Consider the following 21,421-nt stretch of genomic DNA (forward strand, 5'->3'; position numbering starts at 1 on the left):
ACAAAAAACATTCAGAGAGATTTTGTCAGTTTGTCCTATCCTCAAACACATGCACACATACCCACACAGGCACACACACACACACACACACACACACACACACACACACACACACAGACACACACACACACACATACACACTGAATATCAAGGATGTACTGCACAGCAAATGATACTCTTAATATTTATCTCAAGTAGGGTATACTGTATACTTTGGCTTCATTTGGTCATCAAATAACATTTGCTTTTAGGATTTGTGGGAAAATACAACTGAATTTGTTTAAGTTCCAGTACACTGAACCGACAGAAAGACTGGAATACATTAACCAATTTATTATATTCATAATAAAGGATTACGACATGCCTTGGCCATCACTGGTAGGCAAAGTACAGGTGCTAAATCAAACCAGGAGTCAAATGACACACACAACTAATGATCAGTATTTGTGGCAATGTGTCACATTAGTAGAAAATGTTTGCAATATGATGAGAATAGCTGTAATATTGACTCTCTTCAGCAGCTTTACTACGGTCCCTGCAGCAGGGCACATGCACTGCAGATGAGGACCGCCTTCATGCTGTAGCCTGCCTGTCCTTGTGTGGGGATTCATTTGTCACAATAACTCATGAGGTACGTAACATTCACACTGAAAATCCCTGAATAACAGCTAGGCTTTTTACTACAGTTTTGACTCACCAATTACATTACTGTGCAAATACACTAACAATGCCCACCCAATATGAACGCAGAATAAAGCTCAGAAATACTTTGGGAAGCAGCACTTTTAACTTGCTTGCACCTGCTGAAATGTTATCAGAACTTGCATCGCTCTTTACTCGTCTACATGACAAACCTTTCAAGAGGATTTTGAACTAGTAAAAAGAATCCCTCGTTTTACCAGCACTCATGAAAAACTGTTTGTCGCAAGTACTGAGCACACACTATTCAGCATTAATCATGGGATGCACAGATGTCAAGCCACATCATGCAAATATACACAATCAGTACCAAAATGCTATACTTTTATGACAGAGGTATAGTATAAATTGCTAAAACAGAAAACATAACGGTGTCAGGGAAAGACCGGAGTTAAAGGAGGGTCTGCAAACCCCACTGGGAAAAGTAGTAGCTCTGTTTGCACTCACTGCGTGTTGCTGGAAAGCCTCAGCATTCAATCACTTTCACTGCCTTTCATCATATTCTGATGGAGTTACGATTGGAGGTGAAGGGTGAGCCATGCAGGATACCTGACTGTAGTCGGCTCCAGAATGGAGTACAGAGCGTACAGACAATGTGCATAACAGCACCTCTACCACTAATACTGTAAACCCCAGTATAGTAATCATCCATCTAACTGAAGAGGCTGAACACCATTCTGCAGTAAACAGTTTACATGGGATTAAGCCAATAAAAGAACCAACACCGCTAAGTGTATGTTTTTTTTATGTGTTTGTGTCTAGATACATGTCTTTAAAAAAGCTTATGAATCAACAACCACATTCATAAAAACTGATTATATACAGTAAGCGCTCTTCATGCACACACTGGAACGTAAAAAGCAATGATGGATGTAATGATGAAGTGAGTCGATGTGATGCATATTCACATTCTTTAATCCAGGTTCTCTCTGTACAGACTGAATGGACGTGGACAAAACATGCCTAGAAAAGAATGTAAAAAGGGCAGGATGGCAAGGGAGGTACAATACAGTACATGGTGACAGCTGCACATCAAATTTTGGTTGCAGTTTCTGGCATCCACAAAACCTACTTGAGGCAAGCTGACCGCATTTAGGTCTGTTTGATCAGATCTTAGTATCTTTACCAGATTAATATTTCATCAATTTCAGAAACCAGGGGCCTCATCTATAAACATTTATTTGTGTTTAATCTTCAATGCGTAATTAAGATATTGAAAACGTTTTTTTAAACTGTGTACGTTTGAGTTGTAAAAATGACAATGACCAAGTATTTTCTAGCTTTATATTACAAGCGTCTCAGGAATTTGAGCACAAATGAACATGCTTCAGTTTCTTGGACAATAAACTAATTGTCATTGCTTTCTGTTTTACAAATAGATGTTTTGTACACAAAGTGTACTGTAGGCTTTTTATCATAATATATGAATACAGTTATTTTAAATAAGAACTGGGAACATTTTCCTGTCAAGTTCAAGGTTAAAGGATTTCTGCATATGTATATTTCTGGGATAAAAATGTATTCAAAACATCTTTCTACAAATGAGGCTCCTGGTGAAGCTCTCCAGAAGGGAGTTTTAACAATGTCATTATTTTTTACTTTAAGAGTGGGCTTAGTGGAAAACATCAAGGAAAAAAAAATTGGTTTGACCAAGACGCATTCTTAGTCATTACAGAAATGGCAGTGTATGTACACGTCTCTGTTATGAGATTACAGTACTTAACTGTGAGACAAAACCCAAAGACAACTGCCTTTCCAAACTGTTATAGCATCAGTGAAATACAGTACATACAAAACATGAAATGACAGAAAGAGTCAATGCTGCAAGAACTGTGCAGAGATAGAGACACATCTTTTTAGAAGCTACCAGAAAATAAACCCTTCACACTGTATGTCCTAAAGGCACCTTAGACAAAGATATATCCCTGTGCTGAAGTGGAAGAGAGAAGGGGGGAAGCCTTTTTCTTTCAAAAGCCTAACCACCATACCGCCACAAGAAAGGCTACATAGTCGATGTACGTATGAGTATTCATTGCATAAACTATTCAGTCACTGATTGTCTAAAAGCACGACTTAAAGATATAGTATGTGGATCTGTGCTCTTTGCAGTACAAATGTAAAATTACCACGTAAAATTTGACTAAGTTTATGAGAACATCAGTTAATATCCTAAAGCAGCCCTTCTTATCAAATACTGCAATATATCAAAATGCTGAAGAGACATGCTATTGCGGACGAGTCAGGGAAATAGAGGCCTGTGCCTTTCTGCCTTAAACAAACTTTGCACACCACACACCATCACATTTGCAATATACTGCAATGCTGCATTTCTGCAGCAGGGTGTATTCATTAAAGATAACAAAACATGCATGGGGAAATTCTCTCCTGATCATGCAGATATCGTCTCTGGACTTAAACTCCAAATTCTAAACGGTAAGGGAGAAAGATTTAAAAAGACAACGCATAAATAAAAAATGAAAAAAACGAAAAAACAAAAACAAACAATGAAACATGTTGAATCAAAAAGCATGAATAAAAACCGTGTCCAACAAGCTCTGTCCTGCTCCCGCAAAAAAACACAATACCCATGACACACTGGTGGTAGGGGGAGGAGGAGGGGGGTGTCTTCCCCTCTTTCCTCCATTTACTTCCATTTCCTCTCCCCCCTTTCAACTCATCCCCCACCATCAGCCCAGTCTGTAAAAGTGATCTCTTCTGATGCATCAGCAGCAGCGGCCTCATCAAGTCTCTCTCCTCCTTTCATCCCACTTTTCTTCCTTCTTCCCAGGCTGGACATGCTTGCCCCCCCTGCAGGCGAGAGGTTGGAATGACACTGTATTCCCAACCAGAGAGGAGGGGGGAGTTGATGCCTCTGGTTCCACCCAGGGGTTAAAATTGGAAAGTTACTGGGATAGATTAGGTAGGTAAGTGGAGCGGGGGGGGCGGGCGGGGATCACACCCTGCTGGTAGGGTGGCAGCGGTAGGTGCAGTTGTTGGACAGAGGGTCTCGCTCTGCCCCGCTCTCGGCACTGTGGGAGCACCCCCCCTCACACTGGGTCTCTGAGAGAGAGAGAGAGAGAGAGAGAGAGAGAGAGAGAAAGAGAGAGAGGGAGAGAGAGAGAGAGAGAGAGACTTACATTACTATAGCTCTTTCTTTAAAATGCAATGCTAGTCTTTCCTGAGCAGCCTTTTATCAATAGCCCCATGAATACTTTCAGACAAATGGTGATATCTGAGGTTAGGGAGAAGTGTGAAAACTCTCCGGTTATAATCCTGGGATTTTATATTAGTGACTTGGGAGTGTGGAGTGTGAAGAGTTGTGTTAAGCTTACAGTGAAATTCACCTGCCTTGCTTCAAACATAACTATCCATTAGGACAGTAAATGGTACACTAATAATGACAATAACCTATCCATTTTTCCCCTGGCTACATGTCTGTCTGTGACAGCATTTACGGTCCTCGTTCCTGTGTGTGAGAGATATGAATCTAGCATCACTATAAACTGAACTACTGCTGCTGTGCCCATGAGCAAGGCACTGCACTGTCCTTGCTCCTGCATGGTACCTGTGTGCTGGGGGTGATCCTCCGGCAGCAGCAGGTGAGCTCGACAGGGGCTGGGCAGGGTCGCTGGGTTGGGCCCCTCATGACTGGTGCCAAGTTGGAGACGCCTCATGTGACGAACCACTGCTGTGGCGTTGAATGCTTGCTGCAGAGGAAAGGCCACAGATACAGTTAAACCTGCAATAAGCGATTTCAGACCCTGTAACCAATCCTGAAACTAACGCGTGCTATGTGGAGATTTCCGTGAGACGTAATGATATAAACAAACAGCCACACACACGGACCAGCTGTGTTGTTGTTTTCACCTCTTTCCTAAAGCTTGTTGTCAAAGTCGGCCCGAGTAATGGCGAATCGATGAAGCGAGCGAGTAAACGTTTTCAACTAGTAAACTTGCTACCTACCTCTTCACTTGTCATTGTGGGACATTTAACCTTCAGTGGGAGAAAAATCTGGTAACTGGCGATATTTCTCCGTAGGTACGTTTATTTTAGCCATTAGCCTTTATGCACGGTTTGTCCTTAAGGGCTTCCGTCGCCTAGTAGCTTTGCTGTGTGCTTACAAATGTGTTGCAGTTTCTGTCACCCTCTAGTGGTCAGAAGAAATCGCTTAGTGTAGCTTTAAGGGAATGGGTACAATAGGCAAAAAATATGGCTAAACAAAAACAAGAGGCACCTGAGCCACCTATGTCCTGCCATAATCACACATGTTCAAGATAAAACAGTGCAATGCCAAAACACAATCCCTTTACTGTAGGTAGTGTATCTACTGAGAGGGACTAAAACCATACACAATTTATTATGTGTATATGAAAAACAAGGCACATGTTCAAGATAAATCTAAATTTTGACTCACCTTCCACTTGCTCTTGGCAAAGTTCTTCTTGATCTGAGCACTGACAGACTCATGGATGTTCTTGTCCAGGGCAGTATCACCAGAAATCCTGATGAACAGAGGGATGAGAGAAGATAAGTGTGTGTGCAACGGAGGGGAAACAACATTAGAAGTCACATTGTGGAGTTCAGTGGGTAGAGAATATGAGACTAACACTATCAGGATTAGAGGTTTGATTCCCACTGGGGCCCCGCAGGCTAAAATGTAAACACTCATGGTGCTGTGAGATAAAAGGCTAAAAGCATCCACCAAATAGCGCATCTTTGCTGTCGGGTGAAAACCACATCTCAATAATGTCAACTTTTCAGGAACTAAGAAACAGCCTTGTTTACAGATTGACCATCATGCATTTTAGAGTTTATCCGATGGGTTTCGAAAGGGTTTCATAAGCACCAAGGGTTGCATCATTTTCTCAACCTATAGAAAAGCAATTAATCCTTCAACTGAACTTAAAACATGAAACTCACAAAAATTAGAGTAATGAGGATTTCACATGACAGCAGTGATATGTTATGTTACTTTACAAGGTGATTGTGTGCATGTGTCATGATAGAAGAGGATAGGGTCCAGTACCAGGGGTGCTGTAGAGCCTGGTCACAGGTGTAACGTATTCTGGGGTCTTTCTCCATCAGGTGGACTATGAAGTCTTTAGCTATAAAAAAAAAAACAGAAACATGCAAAAAACAAAAACATTGTTACAAAAGTCACCATTTGCTCATCATTGGTCCATTGTTTGATAAATATCCATGCTAAAACATCTGTTCAAAAACTGGAACCAACTTGATTGATTGCTTGATTTTATTAGACAGTTTCATTTTAAAAACACCAGCTCTGCCAAGGCATTGAGTGCATACATAAAAGGAAAAAGTCAGAATAACACAATAAAGCCCAGAGGCTTATTTCCATTGTGAAACTAAGGGCAATACATCATTATTAGTGCTTCTCCACAATGTGGAGATGAGAAAACCAGATAACAGCAGCCAAACATAGTCTGATGCACTACGAGCCTTAGTGATGCTCCCATAGTACTTCATTGTTGGGTTCTAACCAGTCTGACTGCTGGAATGCAGCTGGCAGAAAACTAAATAAGTCCTGAAGCAATTTCCTGATATGAGACGGCTGACAAGGATCACTAATGATGATGACTGTCTACATCAATCATAATACAGTGGAGGCATACTTTCTGATGAGCTTAACAAACACATCCTTGTATCAAACTGTCATTGTAATGTACTGGCTTGGGGACCTGCACATCTACACAGTCTACATGCAAATCTGTGTCAAAATGTCTTTTTACCTGAATCAGAGATGTCATCCCAGTAAGGAGAGTCAAACTCATATTCTGCCTTCAGAATCTGCTCAAACAGTTTGGCATCATTCTCATCATAGAAGGGGGGGTAGCCACACAACCTGCGGCCACAGAGCAGAGGACAGGTGTCATGTTCCCTGACACACATGCAGGACAAGTTTTCCTCTAAGAAACACTGACAGCTCCCCGGGAGGTCAAAAACACTGCCAGTGTTAAAAGCATCTGGTTGTAAAAATGTTATTTATTTCAAGGAAGAGTCCTTATGAAAGAAAGATTCCTCCTACGTTGGGCCAGGTCCATATGTGGAAAAGTGGAAAAAAGTAGAAAACTAGTAGTGGAAAGTGGAAAAGTAGTTTGGAAAAAGGTTGTATGAAAAGAAAAGCAACATGAACTTGTCAGGAATAACACAGAATATGTTTTGCTTAAATGGTGTGCCCGTTTGAAAAAGCAGTAGTTGCACAACTGCTGTCCAGGTACTCACAGAATATAGGCAATGACGCCAATAGACCAGCAGTCCACTGCCTTACTGTAGGGTTTCTGAGCCAGGACTTCAGGGGCTGAAAGAATAAAGACCAAATAAATCAGTACTTTATAAAGGATAGCACCATCTTAGGCAAGACAGACATTTCACCATGTTTGATACATGACCAGCACTATCGGCACATGTTCACTCTGAACAAATAACTTCAGTATTTGTATAGTGAAGCATTTGGCATCAAGTAAAATGTGATGAGTGTGACTGTGCTTTCAGAAGAAGATCACAGAAAAAGTGTCTTAAAAAACATGAATTTCCAGTTGCCAGTTAACGGCATCACAATGATCTCTTCCCTTCAAAATATCTTGTTTAGCAGGAGTGACAGAATGCACCTTGCACTATTCACATACTTAACATACTTAACCCTAACCCTCCCACTTGACTTGGCTGCAGCAACACCATAAACTATCATATCACCCTTGCTAACATAATCGCAAATGGTGATTTGACTTTCCAATACCATAAGATTAACAGAATTACATGAGTAGATCTATATATTGCATGACACAATAAAACTGCCACACAATTCACCCTTGGGAAATTGGGAACAGTGAAATATTATGTCTTTGAGTACCTTGAAAAGTGCTATACAAATAAAATGTACTATTATTATTCTAAGGAATCCTCTTCTGAAAAAACACCTGAACTTTATCATCGCCTTTCATGTTACTCTATTTAATACAGTGTGTGATTCTTTGTCTGACTTGATCACTGCTTTACCAACATATCCGGGTGTCCCACAGGCCGTAGACATGACACTGCCGGAGCCCTCGATCTTAGACAGGCCGAAGTCACTGATCATGATCTTGGAGTCTTCGTCCATGCTGTAGTACAGCAGGTTCTCCGGCTACGACACCGAAGCAAAGGGACATAAATAAAGTACAGTATAATGTGCGTGCACAAGTCTCTCTCCTGCACACACTCATCCCCACACCACCCCCCTCACACACGAGTACACTAGTAATCTCCAAATGAGGATTAATCTGGTTACACTTCACTGAACTGCATGTAAAGAAGGGATTAAGAAGACAGCACGGTTTCCTTTCAGCAAGGCCACACTATAATGGCAACTCGTTTACAGTCTTTCAATTTGGGGGAACACAGTGATTTTGTCTCTGACAAGCTCTGAGATTGCGTTGGTTACTAATAGTATATTCCACCAGATACTTCTACAATACATGAACACAGTATGAAACAATGTTTTCCTGCCTTTGGAGCTCAAGTTAAATATTCATTAAAAAACTGCTCAAGGCCAATTGTCTGAGCTGCTTTTGCTTTCTTCAGAAGACAGATTTTTGGTTGCTGTCCTTCACTTGCTGCGACCTTTCAGTTCCCCTCCCTCCCCTCTGACCCCTCTGACCCCTGACTGACCTTGAGGTCACGGTGGACAATGCCCATGTCGTGCAGGTACTTGACAGCATCCAGGATCTGTTGGATGAGTTTACTGGCGTCTCTCTCTGTGTAGAAGCCCTTCTCTATGATACGGTCAAACAGTTCCCCGCCGGATACCCTGGATGAAGAAGGAGGGATTCTCTGATTTCGAGTTTCAAGATTGAAGTTTTTTCAGACATACAATGGAGATAACGACCACACAAGTCAGACTGGGCGAAGGGAAATTTACAAAGTAGTAAGAAAGTCTAAAAGTATGAAAAGGTGAAATGGGAAGAGACTGACTTCAGGGTGTGAGGGAAAAGCAGGACAGGCTGCTAGGATGAGACAGAGGGGCATGAGGGATAGAGCAAGAAGAAAATGTAAAGTAAGGGCTGTATTTCCTAAAATAAACAAAACTTTAAAATAAAGAATATAGAGTTACAATATAATTAAAATAGGACACAGAGCATAATAGCTTAAGTTAAGGAAAAAAGGGACTTTGAAGACTGATAGACCATAATGAGAACAATTTGATTGATGCAGCGACACCTTTGGGCCAAACGGTGACAACAATCAAACATCATCATGAGGAGACGAAAGTCATAATTACTTAGAAATCCAAAGGGAAGAATATGGCAAAATTGTTTCTTTGTTCAAAGCCTTCAGCAATAGCTACAGTGCCCCTTATGCCGACCAGCCTGATTTTGCCTGATCTGCATGGATAACCGCATCATAGTTTAATTTTTTTTTACATGTTTCTGACAAACTATTCTATTCATGTGAGGCTGCAGTACTACTGTGACACATTAATGGTTGTTCACTGTAGCTATTCATGAACAATCGTTATGCTAAATACACAGTACATATTAGATTTACATAATGTCTAGATGTCGGTTACATTTTATTTGAATAGTCTAATGTCCATACTCAACTATCAGGTGACAAAAAGTAGATGTTCAACAAAGTGTCACTTGACTATTTGCTGAATCTCTATAGACTATGTAACGCGAACTCCCCTAACACCCTAACATTTTAGTGACACATTAAAGTCACTTGATAGTAAGTGGAGTATCAGCATTGGACTGTCAAATAAAGTGTGACCCATTCAGCTTGATATTAGACTTAATGGCCACTAGATGGCGACCTCACTCTGCCGACAGAACTTGCAGCACACATGCAGCACACAGTGAACTGCTGACAGCACAGGGGTTTAAACCTGTATTAACATTAGCTGTGTATACTACACACTGTAAACGCACATGAACACACACACACACACACTCACACACACACACACACACACACACACACACACTTCTAGATATTTCAAATCAGATCACACATGAAGAAAACATATCGGGGGCAGGTAGAAAAATACATAGGGAACAGATGACATAAAGGAAAGAGACAGAAAACAACAGGAGAAAAGACAGGAGTGTGGGAGTCAGTTCTTGTACTCTCAGCTTATGGTTAAAACTGACTTGGCCTCTGGCTGTGTAGCTAAGGTGGACAACAACATCCCCCATGTCACCCAGCCCACCTACTGCTTTCAGTGGAAACAGTGGATTGTGCTTTGTTGCTCTCTCTCATTTTCTCTTAAGCCCTCACTGGAAGACACACTGTCAGCTGGATACATTTGAAAGTGACAGCTCTCTGATGACGGCCATCATTACAGAATGGCTTTAGTTTTACCAGAGGTGGTCAAAGATCGGACCACAACTGTGTGTGATGACGCACAACCCTGCAGCTCGCAATTTCAATACTTTATTCAATGCTTGAAAGTGACAAAACTAATAATCGATTTCATTCTAAACTACTGCCATCTTGTCCCTTTACTAACTGAGATGGCAACCAAGCTTTAATTGATATTATCAGAAGACACCAGAGATTTCTAAAACATAGGGAAATATTGATATAGACATTCAAAACAGGATTCATGGGTGTGCCTATGAATGACTAATCACTAGCCCTCCCCCGGTCATACTGTCAGGAGAGAGCTCTACACTCTCTCTCTCTGCCTCCCTCTTTCATTTCTCTGATCTGCCACTGACTATGAATAAACATATTATTTATTTTCTGGACCCTCTCAGCTAATACATCTCCAGATCTTTCCATCTGTCTTTTCTCTCTTCCTCTCCTTCTCTCTCTCTCTGACATTTCAGTAGTTGAGGTGGGTGGGAGGCTGACAGGCTGCAGGTGTGAGGGCGTACTCCCCGGTGGTTGTCATGAGTAGGCATGTAAGCGTGTGTGTTTGTTTGTGTGTGTGAGTGTGTGGGTGTGTGTGTGTGTGCGTGCGCATGCGAACGTGTGATACAGAGTGCAATTAATGGCATATGACATGCAGTGCGTGGGAGACACCACAGGTAGGGAGTTTCAAACACACATCACACAAACACACACGGCCGTGAATACTCACAGTTGCATGACAAGGTAGAGGTGTGATTTACTCTCAAAGATGTCTTCCAGAGATACAATGTTGGTGTGTTTGATCCTGAGGAGAGAGACACGGGCAGAGAGAGAGGGAAAGATGAAAATAAAATAAAAGATCCTGTGAGTAAAGTACATTTAAAGTTCTCATCCCTCTTCTTATAAAAAATAATAACTATTATTATTTAGTTATTCACATTTGTGATATTTGTCTGCAGCTGGCGAACATTACTTCATCAAGGCATCCATAGGGACTAAAATAAAGAAAACGGCTTGATTGGAGGCGATGATGAGAGCGGGTTGGAAGGAGGGTCTGAGACTTGGTGAGCCTGCCGACCACGCCGCACAGTTTCACTCAACAGTCAAATGTGTCTTTACTGGCTGCGGAGGCTGCAACCCAGTGTGGCGGCACACAGCTCCCTAATTGGCTGAACTCCATATTCTGATGCCCCATGAGACCCGTGGGTGTGGTGACAAGGGTGAGCAGATGAGTCACCAGCTCTGGATGGGCATTTTGTTTCTCTACCAGTCAGCCTAACCAGGGTCTACCTTAAGTTACCATACCTAGGTTACATCTCACACACACAACACACAACAACACACACACAAACACAAAGAAAGTATCCACTAAACTACAATAGAAGAGTTTTGTTCCAAAATTAGACATCCATCGTTTGAAAAAAGGGCCACCTACTCTTGAAAAATGACCTTAGAGCAGATTGTGGTACATTTTACAGGATAGTAGGTAACTTTTACTGACTGGATGTTCTATATTTTAAGGATATTGAATGATGAACTTTAGCATTTTGGAATGAAAGTCCTTTGTGAAATACCTTAGTGGTATCTGTATCTGCAGCTTGTGGGAGAGAAATGCTGCCAGACATGACACATGCACACATTATCTATGTAGATACTGTATGCATCTACACATATGCACACAGCTGTCACTCTGAGACAGACATGTTGACACACATTCAGGCAAATGTGCACAGAGGAAACAACACGGTGCTGCTATGACATGAGAGGCCGTGTGCAACTTCAGTAGCATGAGACCTTCGTCAATAACTTGCATGCGCACTATCACACGCACATAGTTATTGTAGGACTACTGTTTACTAATTTTTTTCTCTGATGATGCAATAAGCTACATTTCTAACAAATAATAAACAGCTAAGGATCACACACATTTTTGACCTCATCACCTCATCACTGATTGCTGGCTTGCTCTTTAAAGGTTTTATTGCAATGTACTTTATTGTACATGTATATCATAGTTCATAACTTTATCTTCTAATAAGAGATGTGTTTTGGTTAAATTAATGACATCATTATTTCATGAGAAATTCTATTATAATTGTCATTGGGGAAATAAATGGGAATTGCTGTAGGCATGAGCGTGACAAGCAGGAGTGCTACTTGTCACTTTCACTCCCTATTACAGCTTATCAGAGGAAATACAGCTGGAACAACTAGACCTGCAACTCGCATACTACTTACAACTCAGTGGTTGATCAATAGTCACATTTTAGCATGACAATTTTATGAAATCATGACAGCTTAACATAAAGTGTTGCAACTTAATATTTGATTATATACCAGGCCAATGCATATTATTCAGATTTAGGATGATTATATAGCCATGTGCCACCATAAAGTTAATAGCCCCATGCAAAGAGGTAAGGCATATTGCACCGCTGAGAAAAAAACCCACTAAGCTAAACTAGCTTACAGGTTGCCTAGCTTTGCCTTACCTGCTAGCTCATTTTCTCTGCAACTAGACTAAAACTTGTTACTTGCTAATCATCTAAAACCTCTGACATGGGCTTCTCTGCCTCATGCTCTAACATTATCCTTTGCCTACTCCATTTTGAAAGACTGAAAAATATTTTCCATTATTGAGTGTTTTCCTACTTTGACCAATGGAAAAAGCCGGTCACATGGAGCAGAAAGCATGCTGCAAGCACCAGAGCAAGCCATGCCACAGAAAACAGTAATAAGCTGTGCTGTAGCGCATCAGAAAAAGGAATCATCTGAGCAAGTCTGTATGTTCTGCAACAGGGTAACTGCAAGGTCCATCTGGGTGCGAAGCCCTGTGCGCCACTGTATGCAAAACCCTTGTGACAACTTTGATGGCAACCAATTTCCCTACTCTCAATTTAACAGTCACCTCCATTCCAACCTCTCTCCCATTTTCTCTTAATACACTACCATTCCCTCTGTGTGTGTGCGTGTATGTGTGTGTGTGTGTGTGTGTGAGTGTGTCTCACCTATTCATGTACACGTGTGGGAATATACATTTGTCTGTGCGCATGCGTGTGTTTGTGGGTTGAGTTGAGGTAGATAGACAATGACAGCACAAGGCCAAGTGTCTCTACTGTACTGGAGTTAGCTGTCTATGAGTCAGCATGAGCTCATGTCAGATTACAACAGTGACTAATATCCAGCCTGTGACAAAGGATGGACACATTCATTCATCTGCTTAACTCTACGGGGAAGAATAGATGGATCCATGGGAGGATGAATGACGTATTACACCTGCCAAGTGAGCAGGCACACTCATGCACACGTGAACGCATGTGAACACACGTGCACATTCACACACGCTTATATAAGGTGATATACACGTCGTAACAATATTAGAGTTTAGTGGCTACCTTGCATTTCTGCGCAAGTGTGTGTGTGAGAGAGATGTGACGTGGGTATGGTAACTTAAGGTAGACAGCGGTCAGGCTGACTGGCAGAGAAAGAAAATAAGTCATCTGCTCTCCCCTGTCACCACCCACGGGTCTCATGGGGCATCAGAATAAGGAGTTCAGCCAATTAGGGAGCTGGGTTGCAGCCTCCGCAGCCAGTAAGGATCACATATGACTGTTGGGTGAAACTGTGCGGCATGATTGGCAGGTTGACGGGTTCTCAAACCCATCTTCCATCATCCCCCACCTCATGGGGAAGGGTTCAATTATTTTCTTGATTTATTTAAGGTACCTTTTGGACTAGTGCCTAGCTGTATCTCTGTGTAACGTCCTGTGAGTCCAAACCCAGCCTGAGATCGTCCGGCAGCTTTTTTGGTCGTTCCACAACCGAGGCTGAAGACTAAAGGTGATCAAGCTTTCTCCATCAGGGCCCCAAGGCTCTGGAACGACCTGCCCGACGAGATCAGGCTGGCCAACTCTGACCTCCTTTAAAACACTTTTGAAAAATACTTTTTTTTGGCTCACTTCTAGTCTGTACTCTGTTTTTATGTTTTGATTTTTTTGTACATTTTCAGTTTGGGATTTTATTCTTATATCTGTGTATCTGCACACTTTTTATGAAACTTGAGCACACACTATTATGTGCGCATAAGTTAGTACTTCATTACCATGAAATCCAGCCACTCCCAGGCTCTATAGGTAACAGACCAAGGATGATGCAACAGGCCAGAACGGACTGGATATCATTACTGTCACATTAACAATGATTCTGTTTTGCTGTAGCTACACACGATTCTGACATGTGCAGCTAATGGAGCTAGTCAAATACTCCAAGATGGACATTGTTCTGAATGAACCCAGAAAATCAATGGACAGAGGAAGGGAAGGGGAGAGAATGGGAGAGTGGGGCAGACTAGGACTGGAGAGGGCTGGTAATGAAATCAACAATCTATGAGGGCTCATGGTCTTTTGCTTTTAATGAGCCTGCAGTCAAGTAGATTTTAGATATGGGTATTGCTCACAATTCAAAGTGAATAAGACATACATGTATGTGTGAGTTTTGTGCTCTACTCTGGACATTGTATAGACATCCACATTTAAGCAGTTATATTTTATTTTATTTTTAGTTTTATATTTAGTTTCATTTTTGGTTTTAAATGTTGTTCTCATTCAATTTTCTTTCACATGGGCTGTGTCCAGGCTGTTTAGCTAGTAGTTCTTTATTTTTATCAAGAGGTATAGAAATCAAAATTCTGGCATAATGACAACACTAATCAGTAAAACGGTTTAACTGTTCCTTACTGACATGTACTGCAGTACCAACCTCAAAGTCCTTAGTACATATCGTCACTGTTGGGTGAAAACCTCGTAACTGATTTTCATGTTTTAACATCAATTGAAGGGTCACATGGTCCTCTACAGGATCAGAACATTCTACAACCCTTGGGATGATGAAACCCAATCAAACCCAATTGGATAAACTAAAAAATGCCCAGTGGTCAAGCTAAAAACAGGAGATACAAGGCTTTCACCTGACAGCAGCGACATGTAAATGAAACTATTATTCTGAATTTTTAGGGCTATTTAAAAGTGCTTTTATGGGTACTTGTATCACAAAGATAACATGGACTACAGACTACAGTCTGCAGTTTCTCAGAATAGGATTGTTGATCTGAGGCCAGACCAAAGTACCACTTTAGTCATCACTTGTAATATTGTAATAATATGACCTGAATGGTGATCCTTGATCCTTGAGGAGCTGCCATATCAAAAGCCTGATCGACTCTTGTTTTTAATCTAGACCTTTGAACAGCCATTAGGAACCTGTCCAAGGACCTCAGGCTGCGATCCAGATCTTATGGAGTTAAAAGGTCTGTGATATAGCTTGGTGCCAGAACTTTTCGTGCCTTAAAAAGTCATCAGTAAAATCTTAAAATCAATTCGGGAAGTAACAGGTAACCAATGTAAAGATCCTAGAATCATAGCTGCTGCATTTTGTACAAGTTGGAGATGAGAGAGTTGCAGCAGTCTAAGTGAGATGAAATAAAAGCATGGAGGACCTTTTCCAGAAGACCAAAGGTTAAAAACTACTTCATTTTGGAAATATTCCTTGGTAAAAAAACAAAAAACAAAAAGACTTAGCCTATTTGTCAAAGCTCAAAATTGCATCGAAAATAACACCTCTGCTTCTTGCCACTGTGTTTTCACTGACATTACATTGAATCAGTTTAATAGTTTAATAGAGTTAAAAAGACTATCTCTGATTCGGTTTCAATAAGTTGTGCAATATTTGCTTCTTTGTATCAACAAGGTTATTTATAAGAATGGCTAGACGATTACGTTTTGTAGGAAAATATAGGAAATTACTGTGTTTTGATGTTACAACAGTGAAAATTGATGTTATGCTTGCAGATAATGTGGCCTAATGGAAGCATGTAAATGGAGAATAAGATTGGGCCCAAAATTTATCCTTGTGGCACCTCACAAGTAATGTCTGCTGAAGATGCAGATGAGTTGCCTATGATGACTGAAAACACTCTATTGAAAAGATAGGAATAAACCAGTGAAGAGGTTTGTCCCTGAGACCAACCCAGTTTCTCAAACAATCTGATAAACTTTTATGGTCTACGGGATCAAAGGCTGCAATGAGATCTAAAGGAATTTAGATGGAACATTTCCAGTATCTGCTGCTAAAAGGTCATTGGTCACTCTGAGGACATCGGTCTCTGTGCTACGAAATGCCGATATTTCTCAAATTTCTCAGAGATATTATTTATATAAAAGCAGGTCAGTTGGCTTGAAACAACTTTTTCTAAAACCACAGATAAAAAGAACAGTTGGGAGAAGACCCACAGGGTCAATATTAAATTTCTTAAGAAGAGGTTGAACCACTGTATGTTAAAAACTAAAAGGAAAAATACCAGTGGCTAGAGAGCTATTAATAATGGATAAATTCTTGCTCTGACTGAATTGAATAACTTGAAAAACTTTGTGTTGCGAGGGTAGGGTAACATTAAAAACAATGGCCTTGTGGTCAGATACACGCATTTATTTGAGTGCAACATTAATTGGAGTTAATCCAAATGACAATACCAGGTCAAAGATCTGTCCCTATCATACTATACAACCATATTACATTGTTGCACGGTGCATTCACATACCAAGAAGTAACTCAGTGATTTTCCAACTGTAGTGGCTAAGTCAACACTCAAGTTAAATATTTTGTTGGCATTTTTAAAGTCAACATAGTTTCACTCACTCCAATCACGCATATTTCTCACCTAATCCCTCCACCTGAGCACCTAGAAAGTGCAAGCACACTTGTTACTTATTACTTATTAGTAGTACTTAGTATTAGGTCTGCTTAAAGGCATAATACTCCGGCCCCCGCTCAGACCCCGCCCCCTGCTCTGCAAGTGGCCTCTTGCGTGACGTAGGCGCTACGTATCACTAAGTACCGAGGGGAAGTGAAGGAGGGCCTATTAAAATGAGTAATGAAACAGGGCAGTGAGCAGTGATGTTCAGGCCAAGTTTACTCCAGTTTACCCCCATTTGTAAAATCTGTAAATTAATCACTCCCCCCCCCCCTCCCCTCTCATTCCACCATCCTCACCTCAGCAGGGATGGCTGTATATTGGCTACAGTTGTGTGTCTCCCATAACCCAGGCAACAAGGGCTCTAAAAATAACTTAGGACCCGATGTAGTTCAGCCATTTCCGCCATGGCCTGTAATTCCCCACATCTAAAGAGAGGTATTTGAACCACTCCACAATTACTGGGAGTGTTGTCACTGTCTTGTCTTTGTCTCTGAAATTGTGATGTATCCGTAAATCTCTTGTACCAATAGAAGCTATTAGCATATTAGCTGGTTGAAAAGGAATTATGTGCAGTAGTTTTTGTAGGTGTGCATGCTACTGGGCATGCATGTGTATGTGTGATTATGGGAATTACTGTCATACACCTTTGAAAATTATTATTCTGCAAGCTGTATGCGTTGGTAAGCTATCTGAATCAAAGTAGCCAAATTGGTGGTAATGTTAACTAGTAGCTAAAAAGCTAGCACTTGTAGTGCTAGCTTTTTGTGGCAGCTTCCTAATTCAGAAATGCCATCTCATCACATTTTCTTATTATTTTATGTGATATTATTTCACAGCTATAAATCAACCCAATATTCAGCATGGAATAACTGCGTATTTTTCCTGTAGTTTCTACTGGTAAAAATGCGTGGCTACCATAAAACTACATTAAGAGACTGGTGTGAAAAACTATTCTCTGATTTAATTGCAAGACACATCATGCTATAGATCTGATTTACTTCTCTACTTGCTCTTCCATTGAAAAAAAAAACCCAACTTGTCGGGTCTATAAGTGCTAATATGACAAAACCCCTGTCACATTCATAATGCAGAGAAGCCCACTCACTTGTGCAGGACTGCAATCTCATTCTCGATGCTGTTTTCCTTGCCCTCTAATGCTTTCTTGGGGATGCATTTGATGGCCACCAATTTCTGGGTCCTCTTCTCCTCTGCCAGGACCACCTCAGAGAAAGCTCCCCTGAAACACAAACACACAGGCCAGTCTGTCAGACCTGAGTCCATTTATCACTGAGTGTTTACGCAGAGTTGTCCACATGCATCTATTATATGGTGGATAGGTAGGAAGGAAAACTCTTGCTTTAAGGTGAAATTGACCTAACCGTCATGATAATTTCACATCAGCTTCCCTTGTCCTGAATACTAATTTTAAATACTAGTAGGGATGCTACCCAGCTGACGGCAGATAGTCTATTTTTAACTTCAGCGTCCTCCAAAGGTCTTTGGGAGGCTGAGTCAACTTTTGGGGAAGTAACAATTTGGTGGGATGATATGAGCCACCGCTCGCGAACGCTGGGGTTTATCTGGGCGACAATTCACATGTCCACTCCATCTCTTTGTTCTATTTTCTTCATGTTTGAATAAAACTTACACATGCATTTGATGCTTGCCCCAAAATGTTTTAAATTTAAACTTTCCCCCAAGTGATGGCGAGCCAAACAGTGGCCAGCCATTTCTAGCATTTGCCAGAATGCCAGATGGCCACAGCGTACATTCTCATTCTTCTTATTTTCTCCCTCTTCTCTCCCCTCTAAAAATAATAAATTAAAACCAAGTAGAGCAGCAGAGCTCAAACTGTGATTAAGCAAAAGAATTTTAGCATTTTCCCATGACCCAAAAAACAGTGGAGGCAGACAGCTCTTATGACCTCTGGGTTTTTGGCCGAGGCCCAGGGAGTTTTGGCTGCGGCCCGAAGCTGTACACTAACTATATGGAATCCTGACCATTATCGGATCTGTCTGATCTGATCTACATTCCTGAGCATTCAACTAAACATTACGTCAACACATCTCTACCAGTACAATAACAGTACAAATCAGATACCGTAAGGACAGGAATATTCTTGGAATAGTGATTTAGTAGAGTGTGAGTAAGCTGGGAAAGAAATACAGCTGTTAAAAGGTAAAGCAGCATAATACCTTTTTTCTAGGTTGCGTAAAAAGGCCCCCAGCCCTGCTACAGCAGCCGTATACCATCTTTCCATTGTGAACAACATATTTCTCCACTCTACTGATTTTAAAACATCACATCACCAGGCTGACAGGAAACAAATCAAGATTTCATGGAAAATCCCCCCAAACAAAGGCTGTGATGGCAATGGTGGCAGAATTTATTGCATGCATTTAAGTCCCTCCAATATTTGGCAATAGGCTCTTTATGGTTGTTGAAACCACAAATGCTTGAACATGTGATGACTTTTCAGAAAAACTGTAAAGCATGGCAATAACAAAAAATCTCCTTTTTTGCAAGTTTAGACAATTTATTTTTGCAAAAAGGAATTATTTCTCAGGACACATTTTGATGATCTGCCTGCTTGAAAATTTTATTTGTGAAAATTGTGTAGGTCTAGAGCTTTTTGTTGGATCTATATTGTGTGATACTGTGTTTTTGTAATGTGTGGTTATGTTCCCTTGATGTTTTTGTGTATTCTAACTGCTTGCTGCGAAGCTAATTACCCCATTGGGGATAACATAGATTTCTCTACTCTATTGTACTCTACTAAATTTTTTCAAAGGTTAGAGATGGAGTGTATGCTGTAAAATTGCAATGTCTGGTCAAATGTCTTGTCAATCCTAAATTTACAAGAAATTTACTTTATCTTTATTTAATGCAGAATTCTTTCTTTTTCTGTTTTTGGTCTGGATTGTGTTTGAATTTCAAAGCAATGACTCTGATGCTACCTTGCTAGCAGCCCAAAAGGATGGTTGTTGCAGAAATGAGCCTTATTAGCATATTCTTACACAACAACATGAACTGAACAGGGTGTAAACACTCCAGGTTTCTATTTGACCCCTCAAAACATGGCAGGGGTGCCATGCACCATGAAGAAAATTACCTGAAATGAAGGAAACAAGAACATTTCTGTATGAATGCGGATGCACTTTTATGGGGAAGTTTGCGCAACAGGTCTCACTCCTGCTTCCTCAGGGGGTTTTGCAACCAAACATTCACACTACATCCACTCATGGTGTACAACTTTCACATTTCTCCCTGCCGAAATGTCAGCGTATTAATTCTGCCCTCTGCACAAAGACGAGTTGACCATGCACCAATACCTGCCGGTGCACATTTGCAAATTGCGACACACAAAAATCCTTGGGGAAGGACTGACTGTCATAAAAATAGAAGAGTTTGTTTGTGTGTGTGTGTGTGTGTGTGTGTGTGTGTGTGTGTGTGTGTGTGTGTGTGTGTGTCAGCTGTCAGTTTGTGCCTTATCTCCTCTGCCACAGATAGCTGTAATGTGTGGGCAGAGAGGAACCATGAGCATCCAAGGGCTGGGTTCGCAGGAACATTATCAGCATTACAAACAAGGAATGACTGCTTGGCTTCATGCCAATGTCTAAATAAAAGAAACTACGTGACCTAAAGACCACGACTCCAGTGTGGAACATGCCCTCTGCAGCGTAAAACAGCTACCATCCAGAGCCCACAGAGTTTATTTTCAGTTTTAAAGATTTACATTTTTCAAGTTCATGACTAGGCATGACTGTCATCTCCTCAGTCCAACATTGGTAAGATGCAGTGCAGTGTACTCAAGGCTTTTATGCTCTACTTTTTCCCATAAGTCAACCTTGTAAGTCCCCCATAAATTAGCTTTAACTCTTAGTTGCTCAGCTCTAGTGGTCTACAACTTATAGTTAGATATGAAATGGAAACCACTGAATTGATATATTCTTATTGTCTAGAAAAATCTGATATGTGAACTCTGTCTCTCAAAGCCAGAAAACGGACAACTATGGCTTGAAGGTGGCATAAACATTAAAGTCTGAAGCTGCTCCATAGACAGTGAACAAGAGCATATTCATTTTGTGGACCCTCAGAATGTTTTACTTTTTATACCCAAATGATCTTTATTCTACAATAGTGTTATCAGCTCTGAACCAGAAAATGTTCCCTTATCCCCAGGCAGTCCCTCTGTGTTCAGACAGCCTCCTTCGCCAGAAAAATAACAACTGAACCTGTATTGTTATCAAAATGGAGCATCTGGAGCTGCACCACAGAGAATGCCATATCTTTCTCAATTCATTCACAGGCTCAGGTTTTACCTCTCTGTTTTCTTGCTGTGAGTGTTGTTCATGTTCACAAATAGTAATTGGACTGGCCTTAACAATTAGTCTAGTGCCAGAGTGGCAAATTCCATATTTCAAAAGTCTATAGATTGCTTGGTTTGCATGAGATAGAAATTATAGAAAACCCTCCTGATTCCACAGCTGGCCTTGAATTCATTTTCAGCCCCGATCTAGGAAAATGTTGTTTCCCACCAACATCTATATGTTTGGATATCTTTTTCCTTTTTTACCTGGAAAGGGGCTATTGGAGGAGGAGGATGCTGACTTTGCA

At 40.9% G+C, this 21,421-nt stretch overlaps 1 protein-coding gene across 2 annotated transcripts in view; it reads right to left on the bottom strand.

The window, feature by feature from the left end:
- Positions 1–1,593: 1,593 nt before the first annotated feature.
- camk1b (calcium/calmodulin-dependent protein kinase Ib) overlaps positions 1,594–21,421 on the bottom strand; it is a 43,625-nt gene continuing 23,797 nt past the window's right edge. For both annotated transcript variants that reach the window (XM_071910101.2, XM_078283689.1), the window contains 10 exons: positions 17,910–18,041; positions 10,784–10,858; positions 8,368–8,506; positions 7,717–7,843; positions 6,943–7,018; positions 6,450–6,562; positions 5,726–5,804; positions 5,114–5,201; positions 4,265–4,406; positions 1,594–3,759 (listed from right to left, as the gene is read on the bottom strand). In XM_071910101.2, coding sequence (XP_071766202.1) covers positions 3,653–3,759; positions 4,265–4,406; positions 5,114–5,201; positions 5,726–5,804; positions 6,450–6,562; positions 6,943–7,018; positions 7,717–7,843; positions 8,368–8,506; positions 10,784–10,858; positions 17,910–18,041 — 1,078 coding nt within the window. In that variant the 3' untranslated portion in view covers positions 1,594–3,652. The remainder of the gene's footprint in view (positions 3,760–4,264; positions 4,407–5,113; positions 5,202–5,725; positions 5,805–6,449; positions 6,563–6,942; positions 7,019–7,716; positions 7,844–8,367; positions 8,507–10,783; positions 10,859–17,909; positions 18,042–21,421) is intronic.

The sequence above is a fragment of the Centroberyx gerrardi genome, chromosome 5 (genome assembly GCF_048128805.1).
Source record: "Centroberyx gerrardi isolate f3 chromosome 5, fCenGer3.hap1.cur.20231027, whole genome shotgun sequence".
Taxonomy (NCBI): Eukaryota; Metazoa; Chordata; class Actinopteri; order Beryciformes; family Berycidae; genus Centroberyx; species Centroberyx gerrardi.